The sequence below is a fragment of the Fusarium tjaetaba genome, assembly GCF_013396195.1.
Source record: "Fusarium tjaetaba strain NRRL 66243 chromosome Unknown NRRL66243_c0000062, whole genome shotgun sequence".
NCBI classification, from domain to species: Eukaryota; Fungi; Ascomycota; class Sordariomycetes; order Hypocreales; family Nectriaceae; genus Fusarium; species Fusarium tjaetaba.
This window is the reverse complement of record NW_023501258.1, coordinates 38,485-55,961: the sequence shown is the minus strand read 5'-3', so window position 1 is coordinate 55,961 and position 17,477 is coordinate 38,485. Positions and strand designations below refer to the sequence as shown.

At 49.0% G+C, this 17,477-nt stretch overlaps 6 protein-coding genes across 6 annotated transcripts; 3 read left to right on the top strand and 3 right to left on the bottom strand.

Annotated features, from left to right (window-relative positions):
- Positions 1 to 1,826: 1,826 nt before the first annotated feature.
- FTJAE_3089 (GDP-fucose transporter) lies at positions 1,827 to 2,948 on the top strand (the record flags this gene model as incomplete). The annotated part of the gene is made up of 2 exons (XM_037349348.1): positions 1,827 to 2,066; positions 2,130 to 2,948. 2 exons carry the CDS (start codon positions 1,827 to 1,829, stop codon positions 2,946 to 2,948), a joined length of 1,059 nt encoding a protein of 352 aa, XP_037209777.1.
- An 811-nt stretch (positions 2,949 to 3,759) lies between these two features.
- On the bottom strand, positions 3,760 to 5,076 carry FTJAE_3088 (uncharacterized protein; the record flags this gene model as incomplete). Its single annotated transcript, XM_037349347.1, has 1 exon — positions 3,760 to 5,076. The coding sequence occupies one exon, from the start codon at positions 5,074 to 5,076 to the stop codon at positions 3,760 to 3,762; it is 1,317 nt and encodes a 438-aa protein (XP_037209776.1).
- Positions 5,077 to 9,466: 4,390 nt separating this feature from the next.
- Positions 9,467 to 11,700, bottom strand: FTJAE_3087 (uncharacterized protein; the record flags this gene model as incomplete). The annotated part of the gene is made up of 2 exons (XM_037349346.1): positions 9,467 to 11,188; positions 11,236 to 11,700. The coding sequence occupies 2 exons, from the start codon at positions 11,698 to 11,700 to the stop codon at positions 9,467 to 9,469; spliced, it is 2,187 nt and encodes a 728-aa protein (XP_037209775.1).
- A 462-nt stretch (positions 11,701 to 12,162) lies between these two features.
- On the top strand, positions 12,163 to 13,308 carry FTJAE_3086 (apoptosis-inducing factor 2; the record flags this gene model as incomplete). Its single annotated transcript, XM_037349345.1, has 1 exon — positions 12,163 to 13,308. One exon carries the CDS (start codon positions 12,163 to 12,165, stop codon positions 13,306 to 13,308), a length of 1,146 nt encoding a protein of 381 aa, XP_037209774.1.
- Positions 13,309 to 13,501: 193 nt separating this feature from the next.
- On the bottom strand, positions 13,502 to 15,040 carry FTJAE_3085 (secretory lipase; the record flags this gene model as incomplete). The annotated part of the gene is made up of 2 exons (XM_037349344.1): positions 13,502 to 14,221; positions 14,321 to 15,040. 2 exons carry the CDS (start codon positions 15,038 to 15,040, stop codon positions 13,502 to 13,504), a joined length of 1,440 nt encoding a protein of 479 aa, XP_037209773.1.
- Positions 15,041 to 15,847: 807 nt separating this feature from the next.
- FTJAE_3084 (spherulin 1B precursor) lies at positions 15,848 to 16,648 on the top strand (the record flags this gene model as incomplete). Its single annotated transcript, XM_037349343.1, has 3 exons — positions 15,848 to 15,972; positions 16,027 to 16,169; positions 16,221 to 16,648. 3 exons carry the CDS (start codon positions 15,848 to 15,850, stop codon positions 16,646 to 16,648), a joined length of 696 nt encoding a protein of 231 aa, XP_037209772.1.
- Between the last annotated feature and the right edge of the window lie 829 nt (positions 16,649 to 17,477).

The following is a 17,477-nucleotide window of genomic DNA, read 5'->3' as shown; positions in this document are numbered from 1 at the left end:
AATGACGAGCACGGCGGAGGAGACAGAACTCAGACCTTGGAGATCGTCTCTCTAAGCTGAAACGCTCCATGGATTCCTCCAGGCCGATCACTGGCCACTGAGGCGAGTTTGTGTAATTATCACGTGGGGAATATCCTACATCGGAGTAATGAAGGGAAGAGGAGAGAAATGAAGGTGGTATTCGGCTGACGAGGTAATGGAAGATCATGGACGGGAGAGGACAAGGTGATGGGTTGTGCGTGGCTGCAGCAAAACCTGATTATTGCTATCTTGGCTCTTGTCTCGCTTCCCGTTGACTCTTGGCTACGGTTCGGTACATACAGTAACTAAAGCATCCTCGGGCGTTTTCTTGCATCTGCAGTTGAGGCTGGCTGTCGGCTGTATAGGGAGGTATTCCGGTGGAGTCTCATGCATTACTCGTGCCTCGAGTGCGTTTGTGCAAACAATCAACGGCTGACTGAGTCGTCGGCATGCCACTGATGATCCTTCCGAAGCAAGCTTACAGCGGGTAACACTGTAAAACAAAACATCGAGTCTGTGCCTGTGTCTATCCATCCATTCAAACTGACTGCAACCCTTAGTACATAGACTTAAAAATTGGCTTATTTGTTTGAGTTTTAGTAAGGGGTCATCCTACCTTATTCGCCGCGACAGGGGACCAATGGCGGAGGTTTGATCAACACCTGCATTTCCCAGAATCTCTCCGTCACTCGCAAGAGCCTCTGTAGCTGCATATCCCCAGTGGCTAGAGGGACCCCCCACAACTGGAATAAGCGCTATCCTGCACTGTTCCCACCAAGCATTTCCTCCCACTTCCCATCATTGCAGCAGCCCGATGCAATGCAGTGCCACTCTCCGCCTTGTCACAGCCGCCGATTCTATTCTTCGCCAACGCCCCGCGTCCTGTTAGTTAGGTTAAGTTAAGTTGAGCTAAGGCCAATGTCAAATCTCATCAACGAACCTAACCTCCGTCGTCCCCCTGGCCTGGCCTGGCATGGGCATGGGGGCTCCAGCAACAATAACCCCCTCGATGGCGGTACTTCGGTAGAGCTTCCAGGGAACAAGGCCCTTGACCCGGAAGGTCAAGGAACATAGTCGAGATGGAGTATAGTGATGGATCTCGAGTCCTCTCATTCGTTAGTGAGGCTAAAGCAATATCCAGTGTCCAAGTTTAAAACCAAGGCCAAGGTGTGGCGCCAGATTTACCCTGCTCTCCACTAGGATAACGCGTTCGATCCATTTAAGCAACGCAAGCAGGCGAACGGAAACCCCCTATTCCGCCTGTGGCACTAGATACACACACTACTTCTCACTGACGACACCCTAGTCTTTTAGTCTTGGGGGGCTTCTATGTGCCTGCGTATTTGGGTCCTAGTGCGGAAATAGACCTGATCAATCAATCAACAAAACCTCCGGACAGCCCGTATTTGCCAGCCTCTCCCCTCCAGAGAGTCTTGACTTTTTCATACATCTTCGTGTTTTTTTGGTTCCTAGTCCGAGTTGAGAGAGAGAAGACCCTTGGAAGCTTGTTCACTCAGAAACTCGCTTCAGACATTCGTTTACCCACATCACGTTGACTGACTGACTTGCTTGGTTGTTGTTTTCTTCTATTACTACTACTCTACTCTTCTACTTTACTCTCTTCTCTCGTATTCTTCCTACTCTTTCATATCCATATCCATTTTCGTTTCATTACCTTATCTTGCCTTGCCTTGCCATACATTGCATTGCATTGCATTACATTACATTACATTCACACACTATTTTGGTTTGTTGTTGGTTCTACACATATAAGTCGACATAAACCTTAATATCTTTTTGTCACAATGGCTGCCGCCGAACAACCTCAGGTCGAGAACCGTCCCCCGCCTTCACGGATGAGAGTCGCCCTGGTGGTGCTCTTCCATTCATCATGTGCTATCTGGAGTACTATTCTATCCAAGTCGGCCCTCAATGGTGTTGAGGCCCCCGTCACATTGCTTGCTCTTCAGACAACGATACAAGTGGTACTACTCACAATCATTGGAGTTGCTACAGGATGGGTCAAGCTGAACAGACCACTCAATGTAAGTGACACACAAACTCGGTGTCTCCTTGGTTAGAGACAGTCAATTAACATATAATCTCAGGCTTGGATTGCTCTTCTACCCCTCACGGTCGCACGTCTCATTGGAATCTTGGCCAAGACATACTGCCTCGCCTCGGTCAACGCCTCCGTCTACCAGATCGCCCGTGGTCTTCTACTACCATTTACTCTCTTCCTGTCTCTGCTGGTTCTTCGACCTCGTCCTTACTACCCTCCTATCTCTCTCGTCGGCTGCGCCATGGTCATGGCTGGTTTCGGAACCGGAATGATGGCCGACTACAGCCAGATGCTCACCTCCGGCAAGGGTGTTCTCCTCGGTGTCGGATCTAGTTTCACCACTGCCGTCGAGTCCGTTGTCGTCAAGCGATTCCTCGGTAAGAGCCAGGAGGGTATGTGGCAGATGGTCTGGATGTCCAACTGTATGGCCATTCTTTTCTACATTCCTCTCTTCCCTCTTTCTGGAGAGATGAGCACTATGAGCAGCCTTTTCACCGTCGAGTCCATGGATGTTGCCCGACAGTTCCTCAGCTCCGCCTGTTTGACCGGTGTCTCAGCCTTCCTCCTCACTATCGCTACCTTTATGCAAATCGAGGTCACCAGCCCGACCACACACATGATTGTCACTGCCGCTCGAGGTGTCGCCCAGAGCTCTCTCGCCGTTGTTCTACTCGGCGAGGTTTTGACTGCCGACCGAGCTGGCAGCATGGCTCTTATTCTTGCCGGAAGTGCCCTCTACGGCTGGGCCCGAGACCGATACCAGCAGGCCAAGAAGGCCGCTGGCAGCTACCAGCTTCTGCCTCGCGAAGAGGAGGGCCGAGCTGAGATGATGGACAGCAAGGAAGCCAAAGATCTCAAGCAATAAGATCTTGACTCCCTCTTGCTGGTCATGAGATGAAATAACATATACCATTTCCTTTTTCTTCTATTATTCTTGGGTATGGCGGGCTTCATCATGACGACAGGTGTTTGGATGATCAGGTTTTCGGCATACTTTTGTTCAGATTCTATATACCTTAGACATAGAGACGATTTACTATGTAATCTGGGGTATCCAGTTTAGCCCTTATTTTTCTCCCTCAGCAGTGCGCAACGAGGGAGAGAAGCTTCAAGATGAAAATACACGTTTATATCAAATGTTTCTGAGCTCCGCAGTGAAAAGTGTACACGTAAGAGAAACCGAAGAAAGAGATTGTTCATCTGATCTTGCAGAGCCAAGACGGGATAGCTTTTTAAGCTTACCTGTTCCTTGGAAATATCTCAGGTTTTCTATTGGTGGCGCTCTGCCAACCGCGTTTCTGGGAATAATGATTCACTATTTTCTTTTCTCAATGTTCCCAAATGCCGGATTCGATAACATGGCTTCACGCAAGGGAGCCGGAGAATTGCGGCTCGCTATGAGACTCCCGCCAGCCACCCGCTGCAAATTAAATGGAGACATGTTGAAAACTGACATCACTGGAATGTTGCAAGAAAACTTGGTGTAAGTGGTATTTCGTGATTGTATTTTCATTGTACTAAGAAACCGTATATTAAGAATGTTCATGCATGGTTCAAAAAAACTCTCTGGAAACATAGAGCCGCTCATCCTGATTCCCGATCATGTGAAATGGTGCCGCGTAATTGTACAAATAAGAAAAAGTGCAAAAATCCCAGTAAATCATATCTAACTGTCTTTAGTTGCGGTTGTACTTTTCGAAAGCCTCGTTGATCCAGGCCTTGGTGTTTGCCTGGTTCTGTTCCAATAGGGACTTGGTAAAATCCCTCACGGCCTGCCTTCGCTTAAGGAAACCGTCCCGGTCATCAATCACTCGCTCAATAACGTCCATCTCCCCCTCGCCAGGTCGGGAAACCCAGGTAGTATCCCGGGGCAGGTAAGAGTAAGCCTTGAGCAGCTCCTCTGACGCAACGATGGGGGCTCCTGCGATCAAGGCTGCGGGAATGGTTGAAGAAGCCTTGCGGTCGAAGTATGTCTCAGAGGCAAACGCCGGAAGCACAGCGAAAGACTTGGACATTAATGTGTAGAAATCGGGGTAAGAAAGGCCCTCGTCGAAGAAGACGTGGTCCTTGACGTGGTCGGGGACCTCGGGGTGAGTTCCGTGTCCGATAAGGTGAAGGCTAACATTCTGAGGTGTGTGGCCCTCGGACTCCTCGTTGGCTTTTCGGATGACGCTGCCTAGATGGTTGAAGACACCGTTGTAGTCACGTCGGCCGTCAGAGTAATCGCCCTGGAGAGACAGAGAGATGCCAGGCTCGAGATCAGGGTCGGAAATGTGGACGGGGAACACCGGGGGAATGACGCGAGTGGTAAGGTTAGCAGCCGTGTGCCACTTGGGAATAGTGTCGTTGAGGAAGAAGTCAATGGTGTGCTGGCTCAGACCAACAAAGTCGACGCGCTCGTGCTCTGCCCAGCTGCGGACGGCCTGGACGTACTTGCCCTGGGCCCAGCGATCAGCGTGGTGGATTGTGCAGAAGAGATGGGTGTTTGCGGTCTTGAGGAGGTTGACGATAGGATCGGTGCCACGGTCGAGATCGAACTCGCAGGTGGTAGAAACGAGGATATGCGGGGGGTTCTCGGTGACATCGTTGGCGAACTTGTCCCACTTGTTGATGGTGACGTTGGCAGCGAGGGTGAAGTTGGCCATGATGCCCTGCATGTTGAAGCGCTGGTTGGCGAAGTAGACGTCGAGCGATGAGCCCTCCTGGTTACCGAAAGCGTGCATGAGCGCAGCGGCGACCTCGTCGTGTGTGCCCGAGGACTCTACGAGCATGATGCGCAGAGGCTCCTTGGGGTCCTTACCCTTCTTCTTGCTACCGCCCATCCATGATGATAGAACGCCATCGTCTGTGGTGAAAGGAATCTTCCAGCCGCTAGGAGGTCGAGGAATTGAAGACCAGGTGTCTTCGCGGAGGAAGATGAAGAATACAACGAGCGCAAGGAGTACTGCGACCCAGAGTAGCGAGTAAAATCGCCTCGGAAGAGCGACAGCCATTATGTGAGATTTGCGTTGCGATTTGCGATTATTTGAGGCTTTGTCTGTACCTGTACAGTCCCAGTCTCAGTCTAGGTCGGTCGGATACGAAGTAAAATTGCAACGAGTGGATGGATGTTGAAGGAGAGAAATATCAAATCATCACAACCCTCGACCGGCGGGAAAAAAAAGAACGAGTCCGACGATGCAGGTCAAGTCTTGAATGCTCGAGCCAAGAGATTTTTTGCTGCGAGGGGACGAGGAGGGACAAGACAAACAGGGCAAGGAAAAGGTTGGACAGGAGGGGGGTTCCTGGGGGGGATAAGCCTTAAGGCAGAAGAAGAAAGGAAGGCCACCTCAAAAGATAAGTTAAGTCTAGTCTCAGTGGAGGTTGGTTGGTTGGTTGGGACGGGCGGGCTTAGGTTACTTGCTTGAACTTGGAAGAGAGATAGGGGGCTTTAGGGTGACGCGCAAGCGGGGCCTTGTTACCAAAAACTCTCGTCTTCGTCAGAACAGTGTAAGAAAAGGAAATGATTGCAACTGCATTTACGCCTCAATCCTATCCTTGCCCGCTTTGTGCTTACTCTCGGGCGGTTATCTATCTCGACGCTTCCCGCCCCTTTTGAAAACGCATGTGGCTTCAGTAGCTGACTCCAATTGAGCCCAGCGATTAAAAAGCTGGGCTTTTTCGTCTTTACCACGCTGAGGGATCTCTTGGCTACCATCCAGTTGATGAGATGCTCAGGGGGCGTTTCTACGGGGGACACCGTCCCAAACTCGTCAGGGGCTCGGCAGGCGTAGGAGGCGCTCGCGACCTACCAAAGACAAAAAAGCTTGGTATTAGCTTGCATCAAACTTTTGCATCAAACTCAAGGGTTTTCCCTGCTCCCTACAGTATAAGCAAGACATGCCAGGCGAACGAACATGTTCAACACGGACAAAGCGCTTACTCGGAATGTAATGCAGACTATTCCTCGCAATTGCCTCATTTTTTGCATCGCCTCAATTGCTCTTCAATTCAATCTCCCCACAATGACACACATCGCGTCGGAGGCTTGAAACAGAACCCCAAATAGAACGTGGCTTCAGAATCGGCAAGCCACATTGGATCTCAGAGATTAGAGACCTCGCTCGGCCAGTAAAATCTCGTATTCAGCGCCATGTGAATCGATACTTCAATTGAGTTCAATTATCATCGAAACTCAATAGAGCCTCACAACCAAAGCCTTATATGACTCCGAGGAGAGCCATTCTACAGTACGGTACTGTATGCGCAGTGTTCGTCAGAATAAGGTTGCATTGGAATGCGTAGCCAGGCTGTGGTTCTTTCTCGAAGCATCCAAGTCAGGGCTCAAGAATCGACGATCAATACCCAAATCCCTCAACAAGCGTCGGAAAGAAAAAGGACACTACGCAAGACTATCCAGAGCCATACCGAACCAAATAACGGCTCGAGAAGCGCCAATTCCTTCATCTTATCCAATTGCTTACTGCGGAGTAATCTGGATTCCTGCAGATCTAGGGCGTTTCGCAAAAGATGACAATCCCAATCCTTCCATGTCACTTCAACTCCATTCCTTCCCGCGATATTCAGGAGACATACTCAGCATGGTCATATCCTGCAAGGATGACTTAAGATCCAGAGAGGAAAAGACAAGGCTTCCCTTGAGTTCGAGTAATTGCGGTATGACTTGACTGCCTATGTTTGAGCTTCGGTGCTCAGCTTTCGTCTCATACTGCCCATGTCTTGTCTTGCGTTTGTCTTGTCTCGGCACCAAAAGTGACAGAGCCCGGCTCTTGGAAGCTGAGACGTGCACTGAATATCTTCTAACCGTGAAACTTACAGCACTGTCCCGTCCCTACCTTAGGGAGCAAGAAAACAACGGACGCTAATGCAGAGTGTCAAAATAAACTCAGCAAAAGTCCCCTAAGCTTAGGCTAATTTACCTCAATATTTCTATCACTTAGGGTTAAGGTCCTGAGTTTTCTTTCCTCCCGAGCCCATCCACTGAACAAGTTCCACTAATTCGTTTTGGTGCCTCTTTTCATTAAACAACGGTCCGCCTCCAATTTATCCGTCGCCCCCTTTTCCTTGCAGTTGCTTCACAAGCTATCCAGTCCAATCCGACAGCCTTATCGTCCGGTCGCGCGTTGCGCTTAGATATTAGCGTTGGAAATTCCTATCGATGACGATCAGAGTTGAAATCTCGGTGTGATTGTTGCGATTGTTCAGAGATGCTAGCAGGGTCTCAAATTGGCAGCCGTTATTGTGAAACTTGTCGACTGAGCACCTAATCTGCAATGGCCTCTTGGCATCTGCGACTTGGCACGGGGGGACGTGCAAGTGCCCGATCGCGCTATGTCCGGAACGGTGTATAGCGGATATATGCATATGCAGTTATGCCCTCTTGATAGTGACACTCTGTTGAATTGCATTTGCGCGTACAGACGGAGATAGGGCCTTTTAGACTCGGGTGGCATTCTGCCCTGGCAACTTCCCGTGGCTTGCATATAGCCTGTCTAGCCTGTCCAGTAACGTTCACGCCTGACCCTCTAGCAGTTGGTTCGTGTCTTTATTTATCTCGAATCGCCACTGTTTGCAGCATCTAGAAATATCTTGGCCCTTCTATTGGAGGACGCTCAGATCTGGTGTGACCACCTACGGCGGGAGCGAAAGAATCTGACCTTTCGATCCAACGTTTCCATGGGAATATCTCGACAGATCTTGGTTCAGCCTCTGGACCGTCGCATCATTGTTTGCTTTGTTCTCTGGGAAACCGGCAGAGGCGTTCTGAATCATTCCAAGGGACAGCAAACGCTGAACCGATTGTACGGATATGTAGCCGTACGCGTGGTAATGAGTCTCAGATTCGTCATTATTGATCATGACAAGACATTCCAAGACGAGACGAGACTTGACTGTCTGCTTGACAGGATAATTATAACCGCCGAGACAAGCCGACCCTTCAATTCCTCGTATCAAGTTTCGGCCGAGTCTTGGAATCACATCAGGACTTGCTATACGACACTTTGCCCACTAGTCCCACTGCTAACTCCCGTTCAGTCATAAGCTATCGTAAACTATTGACACTATCCCGCCGTCACTGCCGGCTGCCGAAATATGGCCCGTATCCATCATTACGAAGTTGTATCCTATTATTCTGAAACTCCTCTTATGGAATGATATATACTTCAGCGTCATACCCTGGGGATAAGGCGGCAGACTGATCCGTACAGGCGGATATTGTGTCAAGCGTCAAAACCACATGGTGCCAAGGGATCTCTTCGTATAGACCCCATTCTAGATATTCTGCACATCACTGACCGTGTTCTCGGCCCTGTGACAGCGGGTCGTCGCCCTGATGAGGATTGAGGCTGAGCAGCTGAGAGTTCAGCTACCGGTCTTCGTTTGACTCGACGTAATTAACTGTACGATCATCGTCACTCCCTTGACAAACGATGAGGTCGTTGCCGTTAGCCGGGACCCCCTGGCCCGTCACGATACTCGAGGTCCAGAAGGTTGAACCCTTGCCGAGCTAGACGTTCCGATTTCCGTAATACGAAGCTGGGGTATTTAGCAACGCTGTGAATAGGAGTATCAGTTTTGCACTACACTTGCACTATTTGTTCGAGACCCTGAATAGCTTTGGGACCTTGCGAAACGTAATAGACGAGTGTGCCGATGTTCCATAGGGCGTGGAGAATTGTTCCTGGATATGTGAATATCGACGTTGTAACTTTGATGAAGTTAAGGCTTTTGAGATCCAACCAAAGGATCCAGGAACGCTCTGTTCCTGGCAGTAGATCACGCACTAGATGTGTTCTTAATTGTTTATATTCCATGTCGCATTATCTCTGAATGTTTGAGTGTTGATAATGATGTGTTACAGATGCCACTGAGTATCAAGCCAAGGGATGTAAAGCTGCAGGCTGTCCTACATAGCACCTTACCAAGCCCACAATTGTGTGCCGATTTGCCGCATAGTAACAAAAGAAATGTTTCTATCCCGATCAGAGACAGACCCTCTCATTCAATAGTGCGTGCGGTGGGAAATGGGTATGTTGAAGTCGCGGAATGTCACCAGCGACGGTTCATTGTACGGCTCGTAAAAGAAACCAACTAGGGACTTTAAGGAGTCGATAGCACTGCAGAATTTGCTTTTGATAACTCAGCTCATAAGCCTCTAAGCTCTCTACAAAAGGTAACTTTTGTGACCCTCTATCGAAGATGGGAATGCATCGCAAGGAGAGGCCGGAACTCGGCAGGTTGAGTGAGCTCGTCTTTTTCATGAGCGTATGCAAGGAATGCAAAGAGCAAACAGGCAATTATTGTTATCGTATACTTAAAAGTTTCTAAAGTCTGAATGAACAAGTTTGTTCACCATTGCCCGCCAAATGAATATACAGTGGTCTACAGGAAGTCCCAGTTCCACGTCTCATCTAGATCCATCAAGGCCTCCCAATCTACCCCATCAGCCATTCCATCAGAGGACGAGTTTCCGAAGGTTTGGCATTGACCAAAGTTCATGTCACCTCCTGCTTCAACCCAAGAAGGAAGATCATCAGTCGCTGTACCTAGACTCGTTGACAGACGTTCCACGGAGAGAGCTCCATTGTCTGCTGGCGGAGATATATGCAGAGACGAGTCAAATGTCGAGGTATCAATTAGAGGATGATTAACAGGGATCTCGTTTGACATGTTCTCGGCGTTGGTGAGCATTTGCTGGACATCAGAGTTTACGCGGTCTCCCTTCTCTCGGGCATGTTGGGCATTTGTTCCTTGACGCTTAAGCTCCTTTTCACGATGTTGCTCAGCCTCCGAGAACAGCTGCATGAGAGACTTCCATAGTGGCCCCGTCTTCATTTCTTCTGTGACTCCCTCTTTCAAAGCTGTAGTCGCACCCCATGCTTCTTCTAGTTCTCGTGTCCAAGGGAGTTGAGATGCTTGACGGAGATAGACACCCATTGCATGCCATGGCATTTGTCCTTGTAACTGCCAACGCCACTTTACCCACGCGGGCTCTGACTTGAGAGACTGGACCGCTTTGATAACTGTAATAGATGGGTTCAATAGCTCATCTGCTGCAGGGAGAGTTTTGGATCGTCGTCGGATGACTAGTTCAACTTTGGCAAAGAACAGAATTGTCATCGTCCTGATGAAGGAGTCCCATTGTTGATTAGGCTGCAGATGCTGAAAGTACGTCTTCTCGACCTTTTGTCTCAGGGCGTTGAAGAGGCCGAGACGGGTTTCTAGAGAGTCGGTTGTATCGGCGCGGATGGCTTGTGTGAGATACCACAGCTCACAGCGTATGAGACAGAGTGTCACACCTGTTGACCCTTGATTGGGATTTGGAATCCGAGTGGTTGGGCTGTCTAGATCGACATCGTTTGAGTTTGTTGGGAGACCTGTGCTGAAGGATGCTGGGGTGATTGAGAGGTCTTGAGCGTCCACCCGTCGACTACTGGAATCGATGAAGCAGATGTGCCACCAGAGCCTACGTCTTACTTCCCTCTCAAGCTGATTATACTGATTTGGGTCGCCCTCGCGATGAAGGCCTACTGACTTTGCTAGCCTGAGGAGCAAACCCGTCAGTGGCCATACCTTATCTTGAGCCCCAATGTTTGGTAGCAGCGATAGGTATATGACCAGGGCTTGAAGGACAGTGATGTCTTTTGTAGTAAGGAAATTGGCACGAGCGAGTGCCTGTTCAGTGCCGAATTGATATCGCTGCAGTAGTTGCTCCTTGGTTGAGTTGAAGTTGAACGAGACTGTCTCTTCGTCCATGGACGCAATGGCCGCTAAGCATATCGCAAACAACAGGGCTTCCACACTGTGACCACAAGAGCTAAAGTTGCCTTTTAATTGTTTGACAATGTTCTCAATCGTTGGAGTATGAAGGACCTTGATGAAAGGGTCAACATTCTCGACATATGTCTGCCATATAAAGAGCATCTGAGAGGGCATGGGGTTGAGCCCATCTAAGGCTTTAGCAAAGTCTGCGCTGCCAAAGACAAAGCCAAGATGGCTGAGAGGAGCCGGAGCCCCATTAGCAGTAGGCTCTTTCATGATTGAGTTACTTGAGGTTTCCGAGATATCTGAAACGTCGTGTACAGCTTGGAGTATATTGTCGACCTGTCAGTTGTTAGTATTAGGTCATTGTTAGAGCGTCAACTACCAACCTCACTGCAAAATACAGTCCAAAAGCGGTTTCCAACGTGAAGAGTACCGTCCTTGTCAACAATAAGCCTACCAAAGTCCTCATCAAACTCCGAAGTCTGATGATCCAAACTGCCAGATGACGTAGCCCAAGAAGACTCTGTAGGCTCCTTATCCACTGTTATCTGACCCATAGTCTTGGCCCCATTTTCATCCTCAACCTGCGCCGCGAGTTCAGTGACGACTGACTCGAGACGACGAAGACGACTGAGCAATTCAGATTGTTTCTGAGCTGGAGTCTTGCCATCGCGAGTTCGTCTTGGTATACGACCTGTCACGGGGAAATGGCACTCAATATTACTTTTTATACAATTGTTGCATGGCTCTTTTCTGTCACAGCGGATCTTGCGTCGACGGCAGGTCACACAGCTCCAGATCTTGAGGTTCGTTGTGACCTCATGATGGGATGTTGATAGAGATCGGTCCATCGGGGGTTATAAGCTCCGATAGAGACACAGAGGTATAGGGTGGTAACGGGTAGATATTGGTATAACAGGAGACGGAAACAATAAATTCGCGGTATTTGAGGCTCAATTGATATAACAGATTGTACACTTTGCTTACTGAAGCTGTTGGTGAGGGGAGCCGAAGGATCGGGAGATCGTCATCGTTCTCGGACACGGCGTTCGGTCGTGATCCCTGTCACCGGAGCATCCACCACCGAGTGCGAGAGACGGACAGCACTATCAAAGATACATAGGTTTGCGAGTAGTTTGTGGCTAGACAAACGTACCTCTAGATAACATCATCCTCAACACCAACATATGTCCATCACCGACCCCGAGCATCTGTATGTTTGTATAAATGAGATTACAGTACTTAAAGATAATGAGATAAACTATCCTACTCTCCTTCGCCTCCATATCATTTAAACAGCATCACCAGCCATCATGACAAAAACCGTAGTCATCCTAGGTGCAGGTTGGGCTAGTCTTCCACTCGCCCACAAGCTTCTCAAACACACACTCCCCAAAATCCCCGACCTCAAAGTCATTCTTGTATCCCCGAATAGTCACTTCTTCTGGAACGTCGCTGCTACTCGTGGTATAATACCGGACGCCATCCCAGATGAGCAGCTCTTCCTACCAATCAAGCCTGGCTTCAATCAGTATCCCTCCGAAAACTTTGAGTTTCTCCTTGGAAAAGCAGAAGGAGTCGATGCCGAATCGGGTACTGTTCATGTAATCTCCAATGAGAACACCAGGCGCGAGATTAGGTACGATGAGCTGGTCATTGCGACAGGGTCTCGACTGGTTAGCGATCTTCCACTAAAGCCTCTTGGAACTCATCAAGATACTATCTCAGCATGGAAGCAACTACAAAGTCAAGTCGGAGACTCAAAGTCAATAGTAATCGCAGGTGGTGGCGCTACTGGAACTGAAGTTGCTGGCGAATTGGCCGCAAGATACGGCTCTTCCAAGAGCATCACCCTTATTATTAGTGGTGAGCAACCGTTGGAAGGAGCCCTTGATTCAGTTCGTGCATCAATCTCAAGGGATCTCAAGACCCTAGGGGTCAAGCTCATCTATAATGCACGCGTCACCGAAGCAAAGAAGGCCGAAAGAGGCCAAGGGACAGAAGTGCACTTGTCCAATGGAAGCACCCGCACCACAGATCTCTATTTACCTCTGTACGGCATCAAACTCAACACCTCATTCGTACCCCGGTCATTCTTAGATTCTGGTGGAAACATCAAGCTTGATGAAAAGATGAGAGTCGTCGGGACAAAGAACATATGGGGCATTGGCGACGTGGGCAACATCGACCCCAAGCAATTGACCATCACGGACAATCAGGTCATTCACTTGGCGACAGCTCTAGATGCGACTTTGGCGGGAAAGGGGGATATCCAGCCGTATCAGCCGGCGACTAAGAAGATGATATTCGTGGCACTGGGTAAGAAGTATGCGACGGGTCAGATTGGGAACTGGAAGCTGTTCTCATTCATGGTGTCGTATGTCAAGGGGAGGAAATTGTTTGTTGATACAGCCGAGGGATACGTCGGAGGGAAGCACTTGAGGCATGCAGCCATGTAACATTCTCTGATCTGCTATCTTTGTACTCTATCTCATCTGTTCTAGACCCTATCCACAGTAATATTCCATCCTGTCAATCTGTTTCACGCTGTGGCCCCGTTCCTCGTATCCAGTCCAGCACTTATCCAAGTCTAGCTAACGAAAGGAATAGTCTCGAAACTACTGAAACATCTAGTACATCCGCTACATTCCCTTACAGACTGTATTTCCAACTCTCTGCCGTATCAAAGTACGACAAGAAGAAGTTCGGGCCCAGTGTATGAACAGTGTCATTGGTCCTCAGTCCTTCAACCATTTCTTCAGTGCAACCCTTCTCGAGGGTCTTACCGGAAAGTCTACTCTTGATCCAGTCCATCCACTTCATTTGGCTAGCCTGAATGGCAGAGAAGTGATCCATACCAGAGAAAGTGGCATGTTCTAAAGCTTCCTTATTGCCAGACTTCTTCACCAGATCGCAGGTGTCCTTAATAACGGCGTCAATGCCCCCAGGACGAACGACATGGTCATCTGCGCCGTTGATAACGAGCAAAGGACCCGCGAAAGTCTTTCGTCCCACAGCGACTCGATCAGCCCACTTCTTAGCAGTCGGATCTTTATACCAGCCCGACTTCGCAATATCGGTTGGGGCGAGATCCATTGTCGCCAAGGCCAACACGGGGAAGCATCCCTTGACCTTGGCAATCACGTTGTGCCAGCGATCGTAGCCTGTAGAAGTGAAGCCTGTGTAGTTGTATTTGGGGTAGATCTTGGAGATTGAGTCGATGACTGCGGATTGTGCAAGTAGGCCTGGTGAGGCGATCGAGTTCTCGGTCCAGTAGGCATAGTCATCTAGGATTCTAGTCACTGGCGCTATGGAGACTGTGCCTTTGTATCCTTTGAGAGGCTTCTTGGCTTGTCTTTCTGCGAAGGCCCACTAGAGAAAACAGTCAGCGTCAGTACTGTGATGGCACCAGACTATGCCCATAAGTGATTGAGCACAGGGAATACTGCGCATTGAAGGGCATTAACTTACAGATGCTCCGCCGCCTTGAGAGTGACCCATAGCGACGAAAGAACCGTCAGAACTTAGAAGATCCGGGAACGCTGATCTAGCTGCAGTCACAGCAAAAGCAACATCATTCGCGTGAGCCGGCGCTGTGACCCAAGAATGAGGAATGGTGTCTCCATTGGGCAGCTCAGATACACCAAGACCAGCATAGTCGGGCGCAACCACTGCAATGCCCTGAAGTGCCAGCGCAAAAGGAACTTGGAAGTGGTACTGCAAAGCTCTGTAGCTACTAGGAGCACAGGGTTTGAAGGTACCAGTTGTCCCATGTGCCCAAGCAACCATAGGCAGACCTCCCTTAGCAGAGTTTGAGCCGGCTGAGAAAGGAACATAAGGCCAGAGGACATAAGCTGAAGCGGGAATAACCTTTCCATCAAGATCCTCAGTGGTGTAGATGATTCGCGACATGGTCAGACCGCTGGGGACAACGTAGTTGCTCAGGTCAGTGACATCCTCTGTCTTGAGCACAACACCCGGAGAGAGTTTGTTAGAGAAACTTGAAGGAGTTTTGTAGAAGGAGAATGTTGGGTCAGACTGTTGCTCTGAGATAAAGGAGGATGCGTTGAGAGCTCCGCCCTGGCATATTTCGTCGCAGGTGGTAGTGTCTGGGAAGGGATTCTGTGCTACAGCGGAGGAAGTAGATAACAGAAGAAGGGCAACGGAATTCTTCAGGCTGGTTGTAAACATTTTGTTAAGATGTTTGATGTGCTAGGTTGTCTTGTCGTTGATGAGGGGATGATCGAGGTTATATAGAATATGGCATGTCGTGGTCTCCCGACTTCACAAACAACTTCTCATAATACCACTCTACATTGGCAATTGTATATTTGCAAAGTGCTCTCCAAAAAGGGTGAACAGTTACCAATTTGGAATTGATGGTGGTGGTATCGGGCTGTGGAGCTCGAATACGATCAAGAACATAGCAATTGAGCCCGCCAGTAACTCACATCGCATCTCAAGATTTGTAATAATGGACTGCATATACCATGAGTATAATCTACAGTATCATGCGCCTCAATTTCCTAGTCACGTACATATCCACCGTTGCATCGCTTCTTAGAGTATACGCTCGAATACGCCGGAGTACGACAGCCATACCCACGACATACGCCAACCAAATCCACCGCGGCAATATCGATGACCATGAAACTACTCTGTCGGAGTTTTGGCGCTTACGCCAAGGTCAAGCTTAATTTAACAAGATTGAGTTAGCTGGCGATCTCCATGTTAGTTGCGTATCTGCGGATAGGGCTGGTAGTGTCCGGCTACGGATGACCCTGATACGCCATGACGAGGCTGGGGATTAGTATAGGAACAATGAATCTATATGTGAGTACCTAAATGTTTAGAGTATATAAACTACTTGATGTCCTTGTTGAAGATAATCCGACCAAGCAACAATCGCTCAACATCCTCACACATCTTACTCCCAATAACACAACCGCCTTCGCAACTTTGCATTCGCTGAACAATCTCAATAGCAACATCATCGCAATGCTATCCAACGCCATTATCTCTGTTACGGCTGCTATTTTGGCCTGCTCGTCTTTCGCGGCTGCAGCTCCTCAGGGCAAGACCTCTGAGGTCAGCTTAACTACCAAGCTGCGACTCGCCGACACGTATGTCATGGGCTCTGAACTCTCTTGTCAAGTAATTGCTAACTTCTATCAAAGTTTCATTGATCGCTATAGTCTTCTTCCCGAGGACAAGGACTTCCTCTTCAACTTTAACAGCACCCCAAGTGCTATTGCCAACAGCCAGACATTCCCTGCTCTTACGGGCTCTGGCCTCAGTCTGGCCTCCGCTCAAATTCCAGGTATCTGCTCATCCTTCTCGCTTCTGAACCTTGAATGCTCATTGCATACAGGCTGCTCTATGATCATGCTTCACACTCACCCCCGAGCCTCCGAGCTCTTTGCCGTCATGTCCGGCCGCGTCTACACCGAGGCCGTTCCCGAAGCCGGCGTCCTCGACGCCGAAGGAAAGCCTCGCGTCATCCGCAACGAGATCAGCGCTGGTCAAGCTACCATCTTCTACCAGGGAACCAAGCACTACCAGGTTAACCCCGACTGCGAGGCCGCCAATGCCATCGCCGCATTCCCCTCCGAGGATATTGGCTTTGCTGGTGTTGCGCCCGGGCTGTTTGCTATCAAGGATGACGCTGTTATTCGTCTTTTGGGAGAGGCTGTCGATGGTGAGGATGTTGAGAAGATCAGGGCTTCTATTCCTACGGATATGGGCATCAAGGTTGATGAGTGTCTCGCCAAGTGCGGCAAGCAGAAGCGTCACACTTGAGGATGGGGCGCTATCATCAATCAAGCTTTGAACTTCTGATTGAGTATTTCATTCTTTTACTATGTTTCAATTGCGAGATATAGACTTGCAAGGTAGTTAGATTAGTAGGATATAGACTTCTGTTGGAGCTATTGTGCTCTGCAACCGTGGTATTGGCTCGTGATCTGACAATTCCAGGTGAACACCGATCTTATCAGATCTGACAACGTCATGATAATGTAATCTGACTGGCATTCCTTGCTTTGAAGAAGGATTGGCTGCGCCCAGTCATACCACCAATGGCAAACCTGGTGTGAGCACCAACTCAGCCACATTCCTTCGCTTGGGAAAACAGTTAAATCCACCAGGAATCTTGCTTTTATAGAATCATATCTCCTAATAATTCCCGTGTACCAAGACCCCGATGTTAGCTCGAAAATCCACTCTATTTACATGACTCTGACACTCTAAAAGTCCGTACGTATCCTAAGAATAATATGCTTCATTGGAACGACCTGACATCAAATGGCTTTTACCAGTAATACCAGCAATGGCAAAGAAAGACGAAAAAGATCTGCCAAAGACGGCGCAGCAGGATAAGAAAGCACGACAAGAGTTAAATACCGCTTCATATAATGTCTGGACATTGGTTCTGCAAGTACTTTGCTGTGGCTTGATAACGGGAGGAGCAAGCTAGAACAAGGGAATTATTTTATTGACCTGAGCCTTTTATTTCGCAAAATTAGTGTTACGAAGGATCTCGAGGTTAATTTTAGCGTCCCTAGGTCAGCATCATTCAGGACCTGGACAAGGCGTCACCACCGTCTCTCGCCATGTTTACACTCTTCTA